This window comes from Notolepis coatsorum, assembly GCF_963971535.1.
Source record: "Notolepis coatsorum genome assembly, chromosome: 14".
Lineage (NCBI taxonomy): Eukaryota > Metazoa > Chordata > Actinopteri > Aulopiformes > Paralepididae > Notolepis > Notolepis coatsorum.
The window spans coordinates 102,759,849-102,782,685 of NC_140178.1; the positions used below are offsets into that span (position 1 = coordinate 102,759,849).

The following is a 22,837-nucleotide window of genomic DNA, read 5'->3' on the forward strand; positions in this document are numbered from 1 at the left end:
CTCTCTCTCCGTCCTCTCCAGCCAAGAGCAGCATCACTCACTGAGTCATGGAGTCTTACTGAACAATAGCGTTGTTTTTATTTAAACCCTCCTCAAAAGGCAAAACAGGTGGATACTTTTTTGTTTTACATTATACACTCGTTTTATGAAAAAATAAGTATGAAATACACAAAAAAAGATACAAAAGTGCTTCAGAGCTTCGATGTCGCTAAAGTCTTTCAGCGAATTCACAGCTCCAGCTGGATAACAAGCTGGATAAATTAAGAGAATAAATATTCTTGACGGTCTGTTTGATTAACAGAGTTAACAGTCTGGCACCGGCGTGTCCTGGACGCACTCCTCCGCGCCGTCGATGCCGACAACATCGATCTCGACGTCGTCCAGGGCGTCGATGTCGTCGATGTGGTCTTCTTCCTGTCCGCCGCCGCCATGGTCCTGGTGGTTGTGATGGCCGTTGTGTTGTCTGACGTCCTGATTATTCAGCTGGGCGTATTCCACCGACCCCTCCTGGGAAAACAAAACAAAACACGATCAGCGGAAGAAAAACGCTCTACATTCTCAACCCGACCGGCTGTACAGCTGTGTGATTGCTCGATTGTTCCACCACGCCAGTGATGGGTTGTATCTGTATCTGTATCTGTATCTGTAATCTGTAGATGTGAGAGAGACAGACAGGCTGTAATCTGTAGATGTGAGAGAGACAGATGGTCTGTAATCTGTAGATGTGTGAGAGACAGATGGTCTGTAATCTGTAGATGTGAGAGAGACAGACAGGCTGTAATCTGTAGATGTGAGAGGGACAGACAGGCTGTATCTGTAGATGTGAGACAGACAGACGGACTGTAATCTGTAGATGTGTGAGAGACAGATGGTCTGTAATCTGTAGATGTGTGAGAGACAGACAGGCTGTAATCTGTAGATGTGAGAGGGACAGACAGGCTGTATCTGTAGATGTGAGAGAGACAGACAGGCTGTATCTGTAGATGTGAGAGAGACAGATGGTCTGTAATCTGTAGATGTGAGACAGACAGACGGACTGTAATCTGTAGATGTGAGAGAGACAGATGGTCTGTAATCTGTAGATGTGAGAGAGACAGACGGTCTGTATCTGTAGATGTGAGAGAGACAGATGGTCTGTAATCTGTAGATGTGAGAGAGACAGACGGTCTGTATCTGTAGATGTGAGAGAGACAGACGGTCTGTATCTGTAGATGTGAGAGAGACAGACAGGCTGTATCTGTAGATGTGAGAGAGACAGATGGTCTGTATCTGTAGATGTGAGAGAGACAGACGGTCTGTATCTGTAGATGTGAGAGAGACAGACAGGCTGTATCTGTAGATGTGAGAGAGACAGATGGTCTGTAATCTGTAGATGTGAGAGAGACAGACAGGCTGTATCTGTAGATGTGAGAGAGACAGACAGGCTGTATCTGTAGATGTGAGAGAGACAGATGGACTGTTATCTGTAGATGTGAGAGAGACAGACAGGCTGTAATCTGTAGATGTGAGAGAGACAGATGGACTGTATCTGTAGATGTGAGAGGGACAGACGGACTGTAATCTGTAGATGTGAGAGAGACAGACAGACTGTATCTGTAGATGTGAGAGAGACAGACAGGCTGTATCTGTAGATGTGAGAGAGACAGGTGGTCTGTAATCTGTAGATGTGAGAGAGACAGACAGGCTGTATCTGTAGATGTGAGAGAGACAGGTGGTCTGTAATCTGTAGATGTGAGAGAGACAGATGGACTGTATCTGTAGATGTGAGAGAGACAGGTGGTCTGTAATCTGTAGATGTGAGAGAGACAGGTGGTCTGTAATCTGTAGATGTGAGAGAGACAGATGGTCTGTAACGTCAGAGGAGAGTGTAATAATAATGACAGCAGCACTGTTCCTCTTGACCTCTAAGGGGAAAGTCGTGAGACTAGAGATTAATGTGGTTCCACCAACTAAAGTTGTTACAGTGAAAGTAGTGAAAGTAGCCAGCCACGGCATATCGTACAGAGTTATATGGGTTATATGCAGGTGTAAAAACAGGTATATAGAAGGATTATATGCAGGTATATACAGACATATGTGGATACATATATATACACGGTATATATACATATACGGTATATACAGCATTATTGTACATGCTATCATACAGAGTTATACAGGTTATATGGAGGTGTATAAGTGGGTATATAGAAGGATTATATGCAGGTATATTCAGACAGATATGGATATATATATATATATATATATATATACATATATATATATATGCAATATATATGAACTCATTGAACACCAAAAATTTGTATTCTCGTTTTTCAAAGCCAACCGTTGGCCGCCAAAAACGAGAATACTATATAAAAAAAAAAAATAAGTAAAACAGCAACAGGAAAAAACAGCGTGGCAGTCAAAGAGTTAATATATATATACGGTATACAGCATTATTGTACATGCTATTATAACGGAGGTACCGCAGTCTATCCACAGTCACGGGTACAAGTAGTGACGTGGCTGTGGACGTTAAGCGGTACTGCAAGTAAACTCACTCCCCAGAGGCATCCAGACCAAGTAGCAAGAGGTGAGTTCACCTCTTGGTACAGTGGTCTGTGATGTCGCCCCCGGTGCGGGAGACCGGGGTTCAACTCCCACTCAGGGCAATCCCTTAACAGGGGTCGAATCGAAACAAACACAACGCAGTAAGATCACACCGGCTACACTATCATACAGAGTTATATGGGTTATATGCAGGTGTATGAATAGGTGTATAGAAAGATATATCGTTAGGGCGGCTACGTGGCGTAGTGGGCAAGGCGCTCGCCCCGAATGCAGAGACGCTGGGCTCGCCTGTTCGAGCCCAGCGCTCCACATTGCTTTCAGTTTAGCTGGTCGTTCATACTAATACACATTGGCCGTATTAGGGGGTGGGAAACTGATGGGTGGGGATCGGGCGTTGTGGACAGCGACTCCTACAGGTCGGTTGGTGCGCCTGCGCAGTAGAATCAGGAAGTGTCGGGGGCAGCATGAGCCTCCCACGCGTTACTCCTCGCCACTGAGAGATCGAGCTGCGCAGGTGAAAAGATGCGACTGCTGTTACCTCAAGTACCGGAGGGGACTTGTGCTATGTATGACTTAGTCCACATTGCAGCCGGCTTGTGGGAGGCAAGAAACAGCGTTCGTGACAGGGGAGGGTTAAATTGGATGATACGAAATTGGGATGGGAGAAAATATAGAAAAATGGGAGAAAAAGTGGATAAAAAAAATAAAAAAAATAAAGATATATCGTTTTTATTAGATCACTATCTTGAATACGTTTGTGTACTACTGAACCTTTGTAACACTCTGCAACCCTCCATCCCCTTATTATTATTATTATTATTATTATTATTATTATTATTATTATTATTATTATTATTATTATTATTATTATTATTATTATTATTATTATTATTATTATTATTATTATTATTATTATTATTATTATTATTATTATTATTATTATTATTATTATTATTATTATTATTATTATTATTATTATTATTATTATTATTATTATTATTATTATACTTTTTTGTCTTAGTTTTTTAGTTTTTTGTTGGTCTTGTCATGTTTGTGAAAAATAAAAACTTTAACACTAGCACAGCCGACAAGGGGTTAAATGACCCCTAGGCATTTTCAATAAATGTGTCCTTGTCACTCTGTCGAGCTCCAGCTCTGTCACTCAATGACTTTTCCTAAAAGTATCCGTTTTATCTGGCACGGTTTCTGAAATTTCAAAATGACTTCAGAAAATGTAATTAGAACGTTATTCCACATATATATGGAATATATATGTGGAAAGTCACAGCACATTGCGAGCGTCTAGCGCAGGGGTGGCCAACCCATGGCTCGCGAGCTGCATGTGGCTCATTGCCCGTCAATGTGTGGCTCTTCCATCCAAAAAAATATATAATAATTATAATATTTTTATTTATTATTATTATTATTATTATTATTATTATTATTATTATTATTATTATTATTATTATTATTATTATTATTATTATTATTATTATTATTATTATTATTATTATTATTATTATTATTATTATTATTATATATATATATATATATATATATATATATATATATATATATATATATATATATATATATATATATATATATATATATATATATATTTTTTTTATCCAAACCTGTGGTAAACCTCATATTTTTATATTAAGAGGTAATTATATAGTTTACACTGTTTATTTTTCTCATATTTCTCATATAAGCTGTGGGGTCATCTGACCCCTTCCGGCGGGAATCAGTGACATTTTCTTAGTGTTAAATAAGAAAGAAAAAAAAAGATGCAACAAAGCATGTGTGTGTGTGAGTGTGGTGTGTGTGTGTGTGTGTGTGTGTGTGAGTGTGTGTGTGCACACACTGGTCTACTCACAGCATCAGCTTGCTCTGACTCTGAGGCACCTGCCAAAACACAAAGCCAGAAAGCTCAGGAAACGAAGGCAGCGAGTTGATTAGAGGAGAGTGTATATACACAAAGCTCCACTGCCCCCTAAACAATCCCCATAGTGACGCCTCCAGAGGACCTTATCACTTTACACTCATACAGTCACTGTGTCTCCGCTAATCTTTCCTCCCTGCTTCCAAGCCCCATTGTTGGACAACACAGAGGCCCGAGTCGAGGCCCGTCATTGTGTTCCCCTTCCCCTTGTCATTGTCCGATACCCACACGCCGCTGACATTCACAAGGAACAATGTGACTTTGAAGAAATTCGCAGTGACTCAACGACTAAAATGGCCGACATCAGTCCCCCCCCCCCCCCCCCCCCCCCCCCCCGAAGGCTATCTATTCCTTTACTTATAATTGTACTATATTCTATTGTGCTATATTTCATTTGGTTTATATCCCATATAATTTTATCCCCCTGGCCTATATTTTATTTCATAATTATATTATTCTATTGTGCTTAACTTAGCTAATTTCATTTTATTTAACTCCACCTCTTTATTCTATTATCTGTCCGTTAATGTCTGTCCGCTAATGTCGCACCGATAACGTCCAAAGCAAATTCCTTGTATGTGAAAACTACTTCTGATAAGGCAATAAAGACCTTTCTGATTCTGATTCCATCGAACAATAGTTGTGCTCTTAGCTTGACGGATGGGACTTTCTGTTTGCCTCTGATTGTTGGAACAGGAAGTTCCCTCTGAATTGGGCGGGAAGTCGACACCTGGCGACCGGAGGCCTGGCCTCTTTAATGGGACATTCTCTCGCTAACAATGCAGATGTTTACAGTTCGACGGCCCGGCGCTGCTTCCTGGCTTGTTTTTTTCTTTTGGAACGTCAAGCCAAGGTGCTGATCTCTGGAGCCGCCTTGCGTCGCGAGGAGGAAACAGGATGTTAGTCTTACCTTGCTTGGAGTTGCGTACTTCGCTGTACACCGTGTCTGTGCCCTTCTTCACGGGAGCTGGCGGGGGGAGGGGCGGAACCAACACACATAGTTCACGAAAGAGGCCATTGTTGAAGGTCAAAAGAAACAATACGGTTCTTACCGGTCCTTTTGACATTTGCATTGTTGAAACTCTTTATGGGAATGTGAATGTATCTCTCTCTCTCTCTCTCTCTCTCTCTCTCTCTCTCTCTCTCTCTCTCTCTCTCTCTCTCTCTCTCTCTCTCTCTCTCTCTCTCTCTCACTCTCTCCCTCTCAGTAGTTGCAGCTGTGAGCTAAGGCACATTCTGTGAACTAATGATGGTGGGTTTCGATCTGAATCACCACGTTATCTCTGCTCTCTCTCTCTCACTCTCTCCCTGTCTCTCTCTCTTTCTCCCGCTCTCTTCTCCTTCTTCCTGTCTCTCTCTCTCTCTCTCTCTCTTCCTCTCTCTCTCTCTCTCTCTCTCTCTCTCTCTCTCTCTCTCTCTCTCTCTCTCTCTCTCTCTCTCTCTCTCTCTCTCTCTCTCTCTCTCTCTCTCTCTCTCTCTCTCTCTCTCTCCATTGTATTCCATCATGTGATACAGTGGTTCAATGGTGGTTAAGCTATGCACTAGTTCAATATTTCATAACCAATATATATATATAGCATTATTTTGCTCGTCGATCAATTGACTTGGACCAATCAGAAACGTACTTATTATAATCTATACTATACATTTCAATCATAAACATGTATATCACATTTATATAAGAAGGTCAACTCTATTCAGGGAGAGTTTACCCACCACTACATCCCCGATTCTATGTAATGAATCAGAAATAGCCTACCATACAATGATAAAACAAACAAACAAACAAACAAACAAACAACATCCTGAGCGATGCACTGCTCTGTTGTATGTTAGACGATGCTCTGTTGTATGTTAGAGCCGATGCTCTGTTGTAGTGTTAGAGCGATGCTCTGTTGTATGTTAGAGCGATGCTCTGTTGTATGTTAGAGCGATGCTCTGTTGTATGTTAGAGCGATGCTCTGTTGTATGTTAGAGCGATGCTCTGTTGTATGTTAGAGCGATGCTCTGTTGTATGTTAGAGCGATGCTCTGTTGTATGTTAGAGCGATGCTCTGTTGTATGTTAGAGCGATGCTCGTTGTATGTTAGAGCGATGCTCTGTTGTATGTTAGAGCGATGCTCTGTTGTATGTTAGAGCGATGCTCTGTTGTATGTTAGAGCGATGCTCTGTTGTATGTTAGAAACTCAAAGTACTAAGAGCGATACACTGCTCTGTTGTTATATATTTTTATTTAACAATCTTATCACACTTTTTACTGTCCGTTCTATTTGATTATTTTTAGCCTATTTAAACTGAATCAAACCGCACTTCAAATCTAATCTATTCTATTTTATTATTTGTATGACTGAAGAACTGTGATTTGCCTTACCTTGCTACCTCTCTATCTCTTTGTATAAAAACTTTTATGCTCGCTTATGCCTGTATTTTTACTGTTGTGAAGCACTTTGAACTGCAACTTCTGTATGAAAAGTGCTATACAAATAAAGTTATTATTATTATTATATTATTATTATTATATTATTATTATTATTATTATATTATTATTATTATTATTATTATTATTATTATTATTATTATTATTTTATTATTATTATTATTTATTATTATTATTATTTATTATTATTATTATTATTATTATTATTATTATTATTATTATTATTATTATTATTATTATTATTATTATTATTTATTATTATTATTATTATCCTCACCTCTGCTTGGGTCCAGCTGTCGGGCTTGGACCTCCGTGTACTGGGTCTCCCGCTTCCACCGGAGGGACCACGCTGTTCTGGTCGTCAGACTCTACGAGACACAACAGTCAGCAGCAACATTTAGATACATCATTCATTCAGTCAGTCAGTCAGTCAGTCAGTCAGTCAGTCAGTCAGTCAGTCAGTCAGTCAGTCAGTCAGTCAGTCAGTCAGTCAGTCAGTCAGTCAGTCAGTCAGTCAGTCAGTCAGTCAGTCAGTCATCAGTCAGTCATTCATCAGTCAGTCAGTCAGTCAGTCAGTCAGTCAGTCAGTCACGTCAGTCAGTCAGACAGTCAGTCAGTCAGTCAGTCAGTCAGTCAGTCAGTCAGTCAGTCAGTCAGTCAGTCATCAGTCAGTCAGTCAGTCAGTCAGTCAGTCAGTCAGTCAGTCAGTCAGTCAGTCAGTCAGTCAGTCAGTCAGTCAGTCAGTCAGGCTTACGAATCAGACCGGAATGACTCTGTTGTTGACCAAACTACTGAAGAATGGTCTCCACAGATCAAACTGATGTTAAAAAAATCGAGTACAGTTGTACAGCCTTGGCCTATTATAATTTCTTATTTTATAAATCTATTCTATTGACGCTTCTATTCTATTTAGTTTAATTCCATCTTTTTATTCTATTCTAGTGCAATTGTCCGTTAATGTCGCACAAAAAAACGACCAAATCAAATTCCTTGTATGTGAAAACTACTTGGCAATAAAGACCTTTCTGATTCTGATTTCGATTCTGATTTTGATTCTGATTCTGATTCTGATTCTGATTTTGATTCTGATTCTGATTCTGATCCGGTATTGGAGCATACTGTGTTTGGATCCTTCCTCCCTCCTTCAGTTAGAACACACAGCGTGCATCACTCTTAGTGCTCACTACTCACCAGAGCCGGAGACATGGTCACTCCACACACTCCTTCCCATCACTCCCGGAGTGACTGTACAGAAACAAAGGAACAAGGTTTTGGAATGGAATCTTGGAACCTACTCTACACGTTCAAATGACTGCTTGGTTCCTATATGGTTCCTCCAGTTTGCTTCCAACACCTGGAATGCCCTCCGACTGACTCTGGAGCTGAAGGTTCTTCCTTCTCTTGCTGCATTTAAAAGTATAACTGTGTCGACTTGTAATGTATACTTGTAATTAATATTTATACTGTAATTTTATATAGCAATTTTATTTTTACTTAACACTGTGCAATAGTGCTCACCATTTATTTATTTATTCATTGGAACTTTTTAAACTTCAGCGCTGACCTTCATTGTTTGTTTGTTGTATTCGTTGTCCTTTTTATCGCTTTTTATTGTCTGTCAACTGCACTGAGCTACTGGATACCTGAATTTCCCCGAAGGGGATGAATAAAGTCTAAAACAAATCTATCTATCTATCTATCTATCTATCTATCTATCTATCTATCTATCGTGCTTATATGTATGAATTTGCTGGTAAACCGTGTCTTGTTTTGTAAGCTTGTTGTCGCTGTAAATTAGGGTAAATGGTAAATGGTGTATTTTTATATAGTCAGCTTTTATCTAAGGCGCTTTACAATTTGTTCCTCACATTCACCCATTCACTCACACATTCACACACAGATGGCGGAGGCGACCATGCAAGGTGCCAAGTGGGGTTAAGTGTCTTGCTCAAGGACACTTTGACACGCTGCCATTGAGGAGCGGGAATCGAACCAGGAACCTTCAGATTTCCAGACGACTGCTCTACCCACTGAGCCACTGCCACTGTAACCTCAGTGTCTCATGAGTTGAAATAAAGGTTTGAAATGAAATCTTAGTTTTTAGCTTTTTAAATTCTAACTTTAACCCTTTCACTACCACACTACAGACGGTTAATGATTGAAGCCGCTATCGATCTAGAATCAGAATCAGAATGTCTTTATTCACCAAGTACAGTGAAATATACAGGAATGTGTCGTGGGCCTAGAATCCAGACCTAGAATCCAGATCTAGAATCCAGACCTAGAATACAGACCGTGGTCACGATGAATACAGACCGTGGTCACGGTGAATACCAGACCACTGTCACGGTGAACACCTTACCGTTGGCAGCCTGGTTGGCCTCGGCCTGGGTGAGACTCAGCCGCTCCACCTTGGTGCCGGCCGACTTCCTGAGAAAGGAGCGGCGGAGACGAAAACACACAATTCAAGCACTTTGAAACAGGAAGCTCTGATATGAGCGTTGCCATGGGGCACCTTGTCTTCAAAATCACGTGACCTCAAGGCTTTAAGCCTTTCACTGCCACTTCACTGCCACACTACCAAAGGGTTAACCCTTTCACTGCGACAAGACAGAAGTCAGAAGTCACTTACTCTCCTCCCGACTGTCTCCCCTACTCACTCCCGTATTTGTTATCCGTTACTCGTGGTTTTATGTTTCCTGTGTATTCTTATTGTCCTCCGTTTCCCTATGGTTCTGTTTCTTTGTTTTCTTTGTTTCTTTTTTTGCCTATTGTCAGCGACTATGGGTCTTTGAAAAGCGCTATACAAAATTAATGAATTATTATTATTATTATTATTAGAAGGTTAACCCTTTCACTACCGCACTACAGAAGGTTAACCCTTTCACTACCACACTACCAAAGGGTTAACCCTTTCACTGCGACAACACAGAAGGTTAACTCTTTTCACTGCCATGCGACAAAGGGTGAACCCTTTCACTACCGCACTACCAAAGGGTTAACCCTTTCACTGCGACAACACAGAAGGTTAACCCTTTTCACTGCCACACGACAAAGGGTTACCCCTTTCACTACCACACTACCGAAGGTTAACCCTTTCACTGCCACACGACAACGGATTAACCCTTTCACTACCAAACTACCAAATGGTTAACCCTTTCACTACCACACTACCAAAGGTTAACCCGTTCACTATACTGTACCACACTACAGACGGTTAAAGGGTTAAAGCGGAAGGGGCCTTACTCACACTGACAGCTCCCTGGTTCTGTTCTGTCTCAGTGGCAGCAGGCCCTTCTTGAGGATGATGACCAGGATGAGGGCGATGGTGAGCAGGATGCAGACGGCTGCGATCAGACCCTTCTTCCAGCCGGCCATCTTCACTGTGCAGTAGACACACAGGAGCGATTCATTAACAATGTGCCAGTGTTGTTGTAGCCAACAGGCTCATTTCCAACCGTCTACCCCGGTCCAGGTGTTTAAATAACCATTAAAAACAGGAAGACATAACAGCATGCACAACAATTAAAAGACACAAAGAACACAAAACGTTAGGTTATAACTATAACCAAGTTCTGTTAATAGTGGTGACGCTCGGCGTCACTCATGCACTATCCTCGCATATGTGCACGCGCACTGAATAAAATTCCACAATGTACCTTTATCCCAGTATTCGTCTGACCACACCCCTCGTTAGCTTACCTTCATAAGCAGGTGTGTGGTCACCTGCTCTCCTCCTTCCCAAGCTTTCACCACAAGGTGAGATCAAGGGCTGCAGCGGCGTCGGACGCCGAGCGTCACCACTATTAACAGAACTTGGTTATAGTTATAACCTATTGTTCTGTGACATAGTGGCTCCGCTCGGCGTCACTCATGCACAAGGGAGGCCGAGCGGGAGCCACCGGCCGACAAATACACCCCGCTGAAGGCCCCCCACAACCATCAGAACAGGGAGGGCCGATCCCCCCGACCCCCCCTAATGGAGGGCACCCCCCCTATTGGAGGTTTCCCGGGAGGGCGACGGACCCGACCGTGCGAAGAGGCACTCAAGCAACTCAACGCACAGGGTGAGCAGACCGTGGCCTGACCCCACGACTACACACACGCACAACCCGCATGCCACCCGGGAACGAACGGAGGGAACAACCTCGTTACTGCCCCCAGAATCACGGAGTCAAGGGCAAACCCAACCCCGTGGCAAGGCCGTAGCAGCGGAGCGCGAAGGAAGGCCCAGACCCACCAAAGGGACTGGCCCCCCTGGAACGGGGGCCCGGAGAAGTCCATGATGCCAGGTGGGCACTTAGTGACCCCGCCCCCCACATCGCCAGCGTATTCGGACAAAGGCCCCTCAGCCGAGCGGGCCCTGTCCCCCCAATAGTACACCGCCTGGCACACTGACCCTGCAGAACAGGCAGTCAGCATGGCCGTAAGCACACAAAAAAGGTTAACCAACGGAAGCAGGCAGCGCACCGGGGAAAAACCAGGCAACAGGCTGTAACCTGAGCCTGGAGCACTGCGGACAAGACAGGCGCCAAAGGAGTCAGCTGAAAACAGCCGCCCCGGCGGATTGATTGATTGATTGATTGAAAAGTTTATTAACAGATTGCAGAATGGGTACAGTACAGTACAGCTCAATACATACAATTGTTAAGGGGATGCAGACCAGAGAAAGACTTTCGTCTTGTTTACATCAGGGTCCCCCATTTTCAATTCATCATAACATATATGACATACATGACATACAGATAGACAGTACTGCTACATCTATACATTTATGACATATCAGATTTGCAAATACAGTACTGTTTGTGATACAAAAGTGTCCAGAAAAGGAGTGTATATACATTTGGCGTAGAAACTGTACATTGGAGGAGGTTGGATGGGTGGGGTGGGGTTGGGTGGGTTGGGTGAGGGCTGTACATTGGAGGTGGGGGGGGGGGGGGGTTGGGTAGGGGACACACACACATTTTACACTGTACATTGGAATACTGACAAAGCCTTACTTGGTAATTTACTGTACAACTAGGTTAGGACAATTGTAGGGGCCAGTTTCGAATTGCAGTCTCACGTAGGCGTTTTTTGAGAGTGTTTTTGAAAGTGGGTAGTGATTCACATTCCTTTACAGCTTTAGGTAGGGCGTTCCACATTGATGTGGCATAATTGCGAAACATGTTTAGTCCCTTGTTTGAGCCGAATCTGGGTTTTACATGATTTGTATGTAAATCATGGGGCGTATGCTGGCGTTGTTGCATGACCAAGCCTCCATTTAAAAAAAAAAGCCCACCCAGAGGGGTTGAGGCAGAGAAGGCTGACACGATTGGCAGACGCCATGAACGTGCAGGGGCACCCTCAACCGGGTAACCCGGGAGTTGACACTGCTCCAACACACCAGGGAATCAACCACCTTGGTGTTACCCAATGCGGTGGTTGTTCCTATAACCCCTCAAGAAAAAACTCCAAAACACACCTGCGGGTACACACCGGCTATACCGCAGTACAAGTGTTTCAGTTTTCAAAAAAGGGTTAACCCAGGCCTACGGGTCGACGAAACATTACTTCGGACCGGGCCCGGCGATACGGGAAGCACAGGGTCACCAGAGGAGGTCAAAGACCACCCCAACAGGCCCCTCTTCGCCATGCGTGAGAGAGGAGCGAAAAGAATAGAGAACCAGCCCCAAGCACACCGTACTTGGTATTCCCAGGCGGTCTCCCAACCAAGTACTAACCAGGACCAACCTGCGTAGCGGCCGAGATCTGACGAGATCAAGCGTGTACAGGTTGGCATGGCCGTAAGCCATTACGACAGTGCAGAGTACAAAATGTACCCAACCAGGGTCTCCATAGCGCTTAACCCTGTGACACCCGGACCGACCTGGCATTTTTCCCCCTGAAAAAGCCCAAGTCCCTCAGGGTACCAGAACAGCAGATCTGCATCCCCGGCGGACAACAGGTTTAACTGATCCGGACCAGCGTGACCAGAACCAGTCCCGTGCCCTAACCACGCCGACATGCCTACTCCAGGAGAAGGGGCAGATATGCGTGTTGATCTTAAACATGAAAAGAAGGCGCCACCCAGACGTTCGGTGCTAACCGCGCCCGGTGGCCCACCGCGCCCGGTGGCCCACCGCGCCCGGTGGCCCACCGCGCCCGGTGGCCCACCCCCAGGGCGTGAGACCCCTCTACATATGTTCAGATCCATTCCGTCATCATCCCCCAGATATGAACGAGAATCCGTCGACAACCAAAACAGGTCGTCGGAAGAGGAAAACCTCCATCCCAGTTGCTTTATAAAAACGCCGTTTTAACCTCAAGCAACCAAGGCGTGCCAGTCAGTCGCCTGATTACAGAACACCCCGAGCTAGCACTATACGTGCGTCGGGACACAACCACATCAATGAACAGGCTATTTAGACCTGTCATTGAATCCCCAAGGCGCCCAGGGGAACGACAAGAGGGGTGTGATGCTCCCTAACTCCAACTCTTCTCAAAAGAAAAGAAGGAAGCACCAACAGTATGTATCCCAGTCTACACAGCCGGGGGTAAAATTTTTTCACATTTTTACATCCCACCACCCTCCCATAGGGAGGAGACGGAAATCCCCAGAGAGACTTCCCACGCGAGCTGTACAGATTGAAAAGAATATATTGCACCTTGAGCCATGTAAAAGTTTGGTTTTAGGGCTCTCCGGGGAGGAGGCACTGAACCCATACACACTCAATAATCGAATTGAATCGAATACACACACAATAGAGTAGGACTCCTTCTTGAGGTTCCACTCACCTTGAGAATCTGAGGAGGAGGCTCTGTACTCTGAGGAGGCTCCCTCACATGGAAGGAGAGTCCCAACTCACAGAAGGCCCGAATAGGAGCTTCGTGAGGAGGAGCCCTGACCACCCCCCGAAACAGATCCATCATATGGACCTGAACAGCACACGGAAGTCCTACCAACAGAGACGCGCACAGTGACGTACTCTATGGCGGGGGAATTTCTGCGGTGCACACGCCCAATATTCCAGGGCGTGGGACCAGGAAACTCCCTCCCCCCCCCCCCCTCACCCTGTAACGTGCCGAACCGCAACGTGACAGGAACCTTGAAGGACAGGTGGGTTTACCCCTGACCAACAGAAAAAAGGGGGAGGAAAGGTTACCAGTTCACCCCTTTACGACCCCACACCCATGATACGATGTAATGACAAAAAAGAGTATGACGCAGTCATAGTCAGCTCCATGAAGCGTCTAACAGCTTCACACAGCGCATGTGCCAACCTGCTATCTGATTTTTACTAAGGAAAAAACACAGAATAGAGAGGGCCCTCTCAAGAACCCCGGTACCAGACTTACACATGTGCTTCTGTGGCCAGCCCAACCCAGTTGTAGGTCACACAACACACACAACCCATTATCACCTACAAAAAATGGCAAAAACACTCTACAGAGGAACGCCGTTTTTCATAATGAGAGAATACACAATTCTCGATTAGTATCGGCCACAGGCCTTGCTAAGCACACACGAAAAAGTGACCAAACAATCTTTCCTTTAGGAAAATAAAGTTTCTCAAGCGGTTAGCACAACCCCAACAACTAAACCAAGGGTTACATCGTATCCCTACCACACAGTGACACAATATAGTGTAACAACATGTCTGAGAGGAGGATGAAGAAGTCCCCAGGGAACCGGGGGGAAACACAACCCTCCTACTTTACCCTTAATACGGCCAGTTAAACAGGTAAACCTGTTAATATGTGAACACACTGTTCATTGTCATTACAGGCTGAGAAAAGAATCATTCTTTACTCATATGTCACTAAGCATAGCTTTATAGGTTAGTTTAACCCCCTTAGTTGTGAGTACACGATACATGAACACACAATGTGTCTCAACACAACAAACCAGATCATTTTCACATCTGTAACAATAACCCGATTTGCATGGAGACCAGTGACAAGACAATTCACACATAACTCGCGTCGTATCCTAAATGTAATGCAGCAACACTCGTTTTGGAAAACATCGTTATTTACAAAACATTTAGAAGGGAAAGCAAGAAGAAGTGTTCAAGGTCTGGTCAGGACCTTGCCTACCAGGAGCGCAGATCAAGCGATTTGCAGTCTCTAACATGGCACCGAAGTAAACACAGCCTCCTGTGTTTGACGACACGGGCAGCTCGCTGCTCCAACCCGCCGCTACGGTGCTCCTTGTTGACGCAGTCCTCGCCGGCCTGGCTCAGGGCAGGTTCGACGAACATCCTCTGTCAAAGATGACGTCGTAGTCAAGAGTGTTAAAAACATGTTATCGTCACAGCACGTTCAACAGTGTAGCATTAAGCTAACGGCCGCTCTCGGCCGATAGCAGCAAGCTAACGTTACCTAGCCTAGTGACACAACAGGCTTGGTAAACACAGCGAGCTAGCGCCGCAGCTAACAGCTGACTGGCTAACACAGTAGGCCACAACTAGCACGCAAGCTAAGCAGCCACCACCTGAACTCGTACACAACGATACAACAAGTCACACTCAGACAGGCCGCCGTTCTGAAACCCCCCTCACCTTTTAAGAGAAAAGAGAAACAAGATGTTTAACACAGTTTTACAACAGTGATTTTACCAACATCCGGCGGAGCCAGCACAATTCCCATCTGGGCTGTAGCTGACTTGAACATGGATTTTCCGATAACGAACATCCCTGCTCACATTTCCTCGTTTAGGGTAAACTCTCATTTGCATATGAGAGACGGGGCCTATACGGTGACAGAGAAGTACCCACGCGTCCAGAGATCCTGGGATCACCAGTTACTGGTCGTGTGGCCCACTAGTTGCTATAATGGGCTTCAGACCAAGGTCCTCCGCCGTTGCCTAAGAGGCTGAACAAAGGACCCTAATCTGGGGCCGGTTTCCGTAAACATTGTCAGCTAGTCCCCATAGCACTAACAGACAAGCGGCGCTCGCAAGCAACATTACTCACCAACCTGGAACCCACCGCTTCACAACAGTCGGTGCGTCACTACAGTCCAGCTGCACCGTCGGAGGGTTTCACCCCGTCCAGCCGCAGCAAGGAGGACTGTAGTTGGGAGGCATGTAGCGGCGTGCTCCCAATATGAAAACCGGTGGAGGTTTTTAGAATGATCACCATCTTCCAGACACTCCAGTGACGAAGACAATATCGCTGTATTTTCTTGAAAAATAGTGAGAGAGAAAATAAAGATATGATGTCAACGTATCTCTTGTTTTCCAACTCTTCTCCTACTATCACATCACGTCAAGTGGGATCTACCGAAGGCACTTCCTTGTGGTGAAAGCGAGAAGGAGGAGAGCAGGTGACCACACACCTGCTTATGAAGGTAAGCTAACGAGGGGTGTGGTCAGACGAATACTGGGATAAAGGTACATTGTGGAATTTTATTCAGTGCGCGTGCACATATGCGAGGATAGTGCATGAGTGACGCCGAGCGGAGCCACTATGTCACAGAACATGAATATACAATAAGATAATCGTTGTTACAGGAAGACGCGCATTAAGCAGACAGTTATACGTGATAGAAACGTGAATATACAATAAGATAATAGTTGTTACAGGAAGACACGCATTAGGCAGACAGTTTTACGTGACAAAAACAGGAACAATTAGCAGACAAGACACCGTTATATACAACAAGGCATAAGTATTTAGCAGGCAAGACAACAATTATAGACAACAAGACATAAGCATTTAGCGAACAAGACACAATTATAGACAAAAAACAAGCATTTAGCAGGTAAGACACAATTATGCACAACAAGATATAAGCATTTAGTGAACAAGACACAGTTATACACAACAAGAGAAGCATTTAGCAGGCAGCAGGACACAGTTATATACAACAAGACATAAACATTTAGTGAACAAGACACAGTTATACACAACAAGAGAAGCATTTAGCAGGCAGCAGGACACAGTTATATACAACAAGACATAAACATTTAGCGAACAAGACACAATTATGCACAACAAGACACACTGTAAGCATTTAGCAGACAAGACACACTTATGCACAATAAGACATAAGCATTTAGCAAACAAGACACAATTATAGACAACAATACATAAGCAATTAACAGACAATACACAATTATAGACAACAAGACATAAGCATAGTGGACACAAGACAATTATGCACAACAAGACAAGCATTTAGTGGACAAAACCCAATTATAGACAACAAGACGTAAGCATTATCAGACAAGACACAGTTACACACAACAAGACATAAGCATTAATAGGGTCCTGATTTTTCACATGAATGTGCCCAGACACACACACACCCGCGCCCACACGTGCGTGCGCACACACACACACACACACACACACACACACACACACACACACGCACGCACGCACGCACGCACACACACACACACACACACACACACACACACACACCCGCGCCCACGCATGCGCACACACACACACACACACACACACACACCCGCGCCCACGCATGCGCACACACACACACACACACACACACACACACGCGCGCGCGCGCGCGCGCACACAATACCACCGCCGCCCACCGCACCTCCGACCGTGACGATGAGGCTCTGCTTGTCGTCCCCTGCCTGGTTGCTGCCGACACAGTAGTATCCTCCCGCATGCTCCCCTCTGAGGCCCTTGATGATGAAGTAGCCCATCCTCTCGTTGAGGGTCTGGAAGCCCAGCGGTGAGTCCCTCCTCAGGTGGTACCAGGTGAAGGTGATGGGAGCGGTACCTCGCTGGACAGAGCAGACCAGGGTCAAGTCCTGTCCTTCTGACACGGAGCCCGTGTTAGGGGACATGGTCAAGACCGGTCTGGTCACGGGCTCTGAGGAGGAGGGGGGCGAAGAAACTCTCTGTAACCAATACATTGGGCGTACGTGAGGATTTAACCCTTTCACTACCACACTACAGACGGTTAACACTGGCACAGCCGACAAGGGGTCACATGACCCCTAGGCATTTTCAATAAATGTATCCTCGTCACTCGGTCGAGCTCCAGCTCTGTCACTCAATGACTTTTCCTAAAAGCACCCGTTTTATCTGGCACGGTTTCTGAAATTTCAAAATGACTTCAGGAAAATGGAATTAGAACGTTATTTCAGCTATTTCTGCTGAGCGGCCACCTCCCTCCCTCATTGACCCTCCCTCCCTTTCACTCTCTCCCTCCCTTTCTCTCTCTCCCTTTATCTCCCTCCCTCCCTCTCTCTCCCTCCCTCTCTCCTTCTCCCTCCCTCTCCCTCTCTCTCTTTACCTCTCTCTATACCTCCCTCTTCCTCCTTCTCACTTCCTCTCTCCCTCCATCCCTCTCTCTCTCCCTCCCTCCCTTTCTCCTTCTCCCTCCCTCCCTCCCTCATTGACCCTCCCTCCCATCTCCTGTGAGGATTGGTCCATTGCCGCCGCACGCTTCAAGGTCAAGGTACCAATTACCGTTGCGCACCTGATGTGTGTTGTAATCAGCTCACTGGAGGTCTTCATATACTCTGGGTTTCCTAACGTTCATTGTCGGGTCGTTTTGGATTTCCACTGGCTGCGGCTTGTTTTCCCCGTGTTGTACCTCGCCTTTTTCTCTCCAGGACGTCTGTTGGAAGTCGCCGCTGTTGCTTGCTTGCCATTCTTTGGACCCCTGCCTCGTAGACCGCTTTGCGCAATTGCGCCTTGGTGAGTTTTTGGAACGTTCTTTTTGGATACTGTTTTTCTCGTAAATTCCGGGACTCGGGACCTTTCTGTTTTTTGTGTGTTTTGTTAAACACTGAAGAGGAGCCGCTTGTTGTTTTCACGGACTCAGCTAAGACAATACTGGACTGCTTGTAATCCCGTTTGCTCGTCTAGTGGCATTCTCTCTCTCTCTGTTTCCCGAGTGGATCGACGAGTAGCTGCAGAGCAGCAGAGGCAGAGGCGCAATGCCACGGTGCCTCTCAGCCCAGAAGACGTGCTGCAGAGCCGCGGACAACTCTGCCAAGAACATTCTCCCTTTGTGTTTTGTTGTTTATTTGCTCATTCCTATTTCATAAATAAATACGCCCTAGTTTTTGGCTAACTCTGAACTACCTGTCTGTGCCGTGCTGTTGGGGTCGGTTTCAAACCATAACATCTCCATTCTAAAGGCTGTCGGGTCATCTGACCCGTTCCCGGCAGGAATTAGTGTCATTTTCTCCATGGCTGTGCTAGTGTTAACCAATGTCTCAAGGTATAGACAGTGAATTTACAATAATATATTGAAACTGAAATCCTCCTAGTGGTGCCCTTATGTATAATTATGTCTACAGATATTTTTGAAAATGTAGTATTATTATTGGCCTCCCATGCACAAGATTGTTAGTCACTGAGCGTCTCCAGGTAATTAGAGGTCTAAGACAGTAATAATGTTAAAGCTATTCTGTGATCATTCCCCTATAGCCGTGGTTCTGAGCCTTTATTGGATCAACACACCCCCTATCTGACATACAGGTCCCATAACCCCCCCCCCCCTATCTGACATACAGGTCCCATAACCCCCCCCCCCCCCTATCTGACATACAGGTCCCATAACACCCCCCCCCCCCCTATCTGACATACAGGTCCCATAACACCCCCCCCCCCCTATCTGACATCCAGGTCCCATAACGCCCCCCCCCCCCCCCCCTATCTGACATACAGGTCCCATAACACCCCCCCCCCTATCTGACATACAGGTCCCATAACACCCCCCCCCCCTATCTGACATCCAGGTCCCATAACATCCCCCCCCTATCTGACATACAGGTCCCATAACACACACACCCCCTATCTGACATCCAGGTCCCATAACACCCCCCCCCCCTATCTGACATCCAGGTCCCATAACACCCCCCCCCCCCCTATCTGACATCCAGGTCCCATAACACCCCCCCCCCCTATCTGACATCCAGGTCCCATAACACCCCCCCCCCCTATCTCACATACAGGTCCCATAACACCCCCCCCTATCTGACATACAGGTCCCATAACACCCCCCCCCCCTATCTGACATCCAGGTCCCATAACACCCCCCCCCCCTATCTGACATCCAGGTCCAATAACACCCCCCCCCCCCTATCTGACATCCAGGTCCCATAACACCCCCCCCCCCCTATCTGACATCCAGGTCCCATAACACCGCCCCCCCCCCCTATCTGACATCCAGGTCCCATAACACCCCCCCCCCTATCTGACATCCAGGTCCCATAACGCCCCCCCCCCCCCCCCCCCCCCCCTATCTGACATCCAGGTCCCATAACACCCCCCCCCTATCTGACATCCAGGTCCCATAACACCCCCCCCCCCCTATCTGACATCCAGGTCCCATAACGCCCCCCCCCCCCCCCCCCTATCTGACATCCAGGTCCCATAACACCCCCCCCCCCCCCCCTATCTGACATCCAGATCCCATAACCCCCTTCCCCTATCTGACATCCAGATCCCATAACCCCCCCCCCTATCTGACATCCAGATCCCATAACCCCCCCCCCTATCTGACATCCAGATCCCATAACGCCCCCCCCCTATCTGACATCCAGATCCCATAACCCCCCCCCCCCCCTATCTGACATCCAGGTCCCATAACCCCCCCCCCCCTATCTGACATCCAGGTCCCATAACCCCCCCCTATCTGACATCCAGATCCCATAACCCCCCCCCCCCCTATCTGACATCCAGGTCCCATAACCCCCCCCCCCCCTATCTGACATCCAGGTCCCATAACCCCCCCCCTATCTGACATCCAGGTCCCATAACGCCCCCCCCCCCCCCTATCTGACATCCAGGTCCCATAACCCCCCCCCCCTATCTGACATCCAGGTCCCATAACGCCCCCCCCCCCTATCTGACATCCAGGTCCCATAACGCCCCCCCCCCCCCTATCTGACATCCAGGTCCCATAACACCCCCCCCCCCCTATCTTACATCCAGGTCCCATAACGCCCCCCCCCCCCTATCTGACATCCAGGTCCCATAACCCCCCCCCCCCCTATCTTACATCCAGGTCCCATAACACCCCCCCCCCTATCTGACATCCAGGTCCCATAGCACCCCCCCCCTATCTGACATCCAGGTCCCATAACGCCCCCCCCCCCCCTATCTGACATCCAGGTCCCATAACGCCCCCCCCCCCCCCCCCCCCTATCTGACATCCAGGTCCCATAACGCCCCCCCCCCCCCCTATCTGACATCCAGGTCCCATAACGCCCCCCCCCCCCCCTATCTGACATCCAGGTCCCATAACACCCCCCCCCTATCTGACATCCAGGTCCGATAACACCCCCCCCCCCCCCCTATCTGACATCCAGGTCCCATAACGCCCCCCCCCCCCCCCCCCCTATCTGACATCCAGGTCCCATAACACCCCCCCCCCCTATCTGACATTCAGGTCCCATAACACCCCCCCCCCCCTATCTGACATCCAGGTTCCATAACGCCCCCCCCCCCCCCCCCCTATCTGACATCCAGGTTCCATACCCCCCCCCCTATCTGACATCCAGGTTCCATAAGCCCCCCCCCCATCTGACATCCAGGTCCCATAACACCCCCCCCCCCCTATCTGACATCCAGGTTCCATAACACCCCCCTATCTGACATCCAGGTCCCATAACACCCCCCCCCCCCTATCTGACATCCAGGTTCCATAACCCCCCCCCCCCTATCTGACATCCAGGTCCCATAACGCCCCCCCCCCCCCCTATCTGACATCCAGGTCCCATAACGCCCCCCCCCCCCCCTATCTGACATCCAGGTCCCATAACCCCCCCCCCCCCCTATCTTACATCCAGGTCCCATAACGCCCCCCCCCCCCCCTATCTGACATCCAGGTCCCATAACCCCCCCCCCCCCCTATCTTACATCCAGGTCCCATAACGCCCCCCCCCCCCTATCTGACATCCAGGTCCCATAACCCCCCCCCCCCCTATCTTACATCCAGGTCCCATAACACCCCCCCCCCTATCTGACATCCAGGTCCCATAGCACCCCCCCCCTATCTGACATCCAGGCCCCATAACGCCCCCCCCCCCCCTATCTGACATCCAGGTCCCATAACGCCCCCCCCCCCCCCCCCCCCTATCTGACATCCAGGTCCCATAACACCCCCCCCCTATCTGACATCCAGGTCCGATAACACCCCCCCCCCCCCCCCTATCTGACATCCAGGTCCCATAACGCCCCCCCCCCCCCCCCCCCCTATCTGACATCCAGGTCCCATAACACCCCCCCCCCCTATCTGACATTCAGGTCCCATAACACCCCCCCCCCCCTATCTGACATCCAGGTTCCATAACGCCCCCCCCCCCCCCCCCCTATCTGACATCCAGGTTCCATACCCCCCCCCCTATCTGACATCCAGGTTCCATAAGCCCCCCCCCCATCTGACATCCAGGTCCCATAACACCCCCCCCCCCTATCTGACATCCAGGTTCCATAACACCCCCCTATCTGACATCCAGGTCCCATAACACCCCCCCCCCCTATCTGACATCCAGGTTCCATAACCCCCCCCCCTATCTGACATCCAGGTCCCATAACGCCCCCCCCCCCCTATCTGACATCCAGGTCCCATAACGCCCCCCCCCCCCCCTATCTGACATCCAGGTCCCATAACACCCCCCCCCCCCTATCTTACATCCAGGTCCCATAACGCCCCCCCCCCCCCTATCTGACATCCAGGTCCCATAACCCCCCCCCCCCTATCTTACATCCAGGTCCCATAACACCCCCCCCCCTATCTGACATCCAGGTCCCATAGCACCCCCCCCCTATCTGACATCCAGGTCCCATAACGCCCCCCCCCCCCCTATCTGACATCCAGGTCCCATAACGCCCCCCCCCCCCCCCCCCCCCTATCTGACATCCAGGTCCCATAACACCCCCCCCCCCCCTATCTGACATCCAGGTCCCATAACAC

The 22,837-nt window shown here is 47.6% G+C and overlaps 1 protein-coding gene across 2 annotated transcripts in view; it reads right to left on the reverse strand.

Annotated features, from left to right (window-relative positions):
- Window positions 1-366: 366 nt before the first annotated feature.
- pecam1a (platelet and endothelial cell adhesion molecule 1a) overlaps window positions 367-22,837 on the reverse strand; it is a 43,362-nt gene continuing 20,891 nt past the window's right edge. The window contains exons 8-15 of one of the 2 annotated variants that reach the window (XM_084330007.1): window positions 17,492-17,773; window positions 10,188-10,320; window positions 9,300-9,367; window positions 8,129-8,182; window positions 7,215-7,305; window positions 5,412-5,468; window positions 4,436-4,464; window positions 367-507 (exon numbers count right to left, since the gene is read on the reverse strand). In XM_084330007.1, the coding sequence (XP_084186133.1) occupies window positions 4,440-4,464; window positions 5,412-5,468; window positions 7,215-7,305; window positions 8,129-8,182; window positions 9,300-9,367; window positions 10,188-10,320; window positions 17,492-17,773 (710 nt within the window). In that variant the 3' untranslated portion in view covers window positions 367-507; window positions 4,436-4,439. The remainder of the gene's footprint in view (window positions 508-4,435; window positions 4,465-5,411; window positions 5,469-7,214; window positions 7,306-8,128; window positions 8,183-9,299; window positions 9,368-10,187; window positions 10,321-17,491; window positions 17,774-22,837) is intronic. The other variant, XM_084330008.1, reaches the window with a different exon arrangement.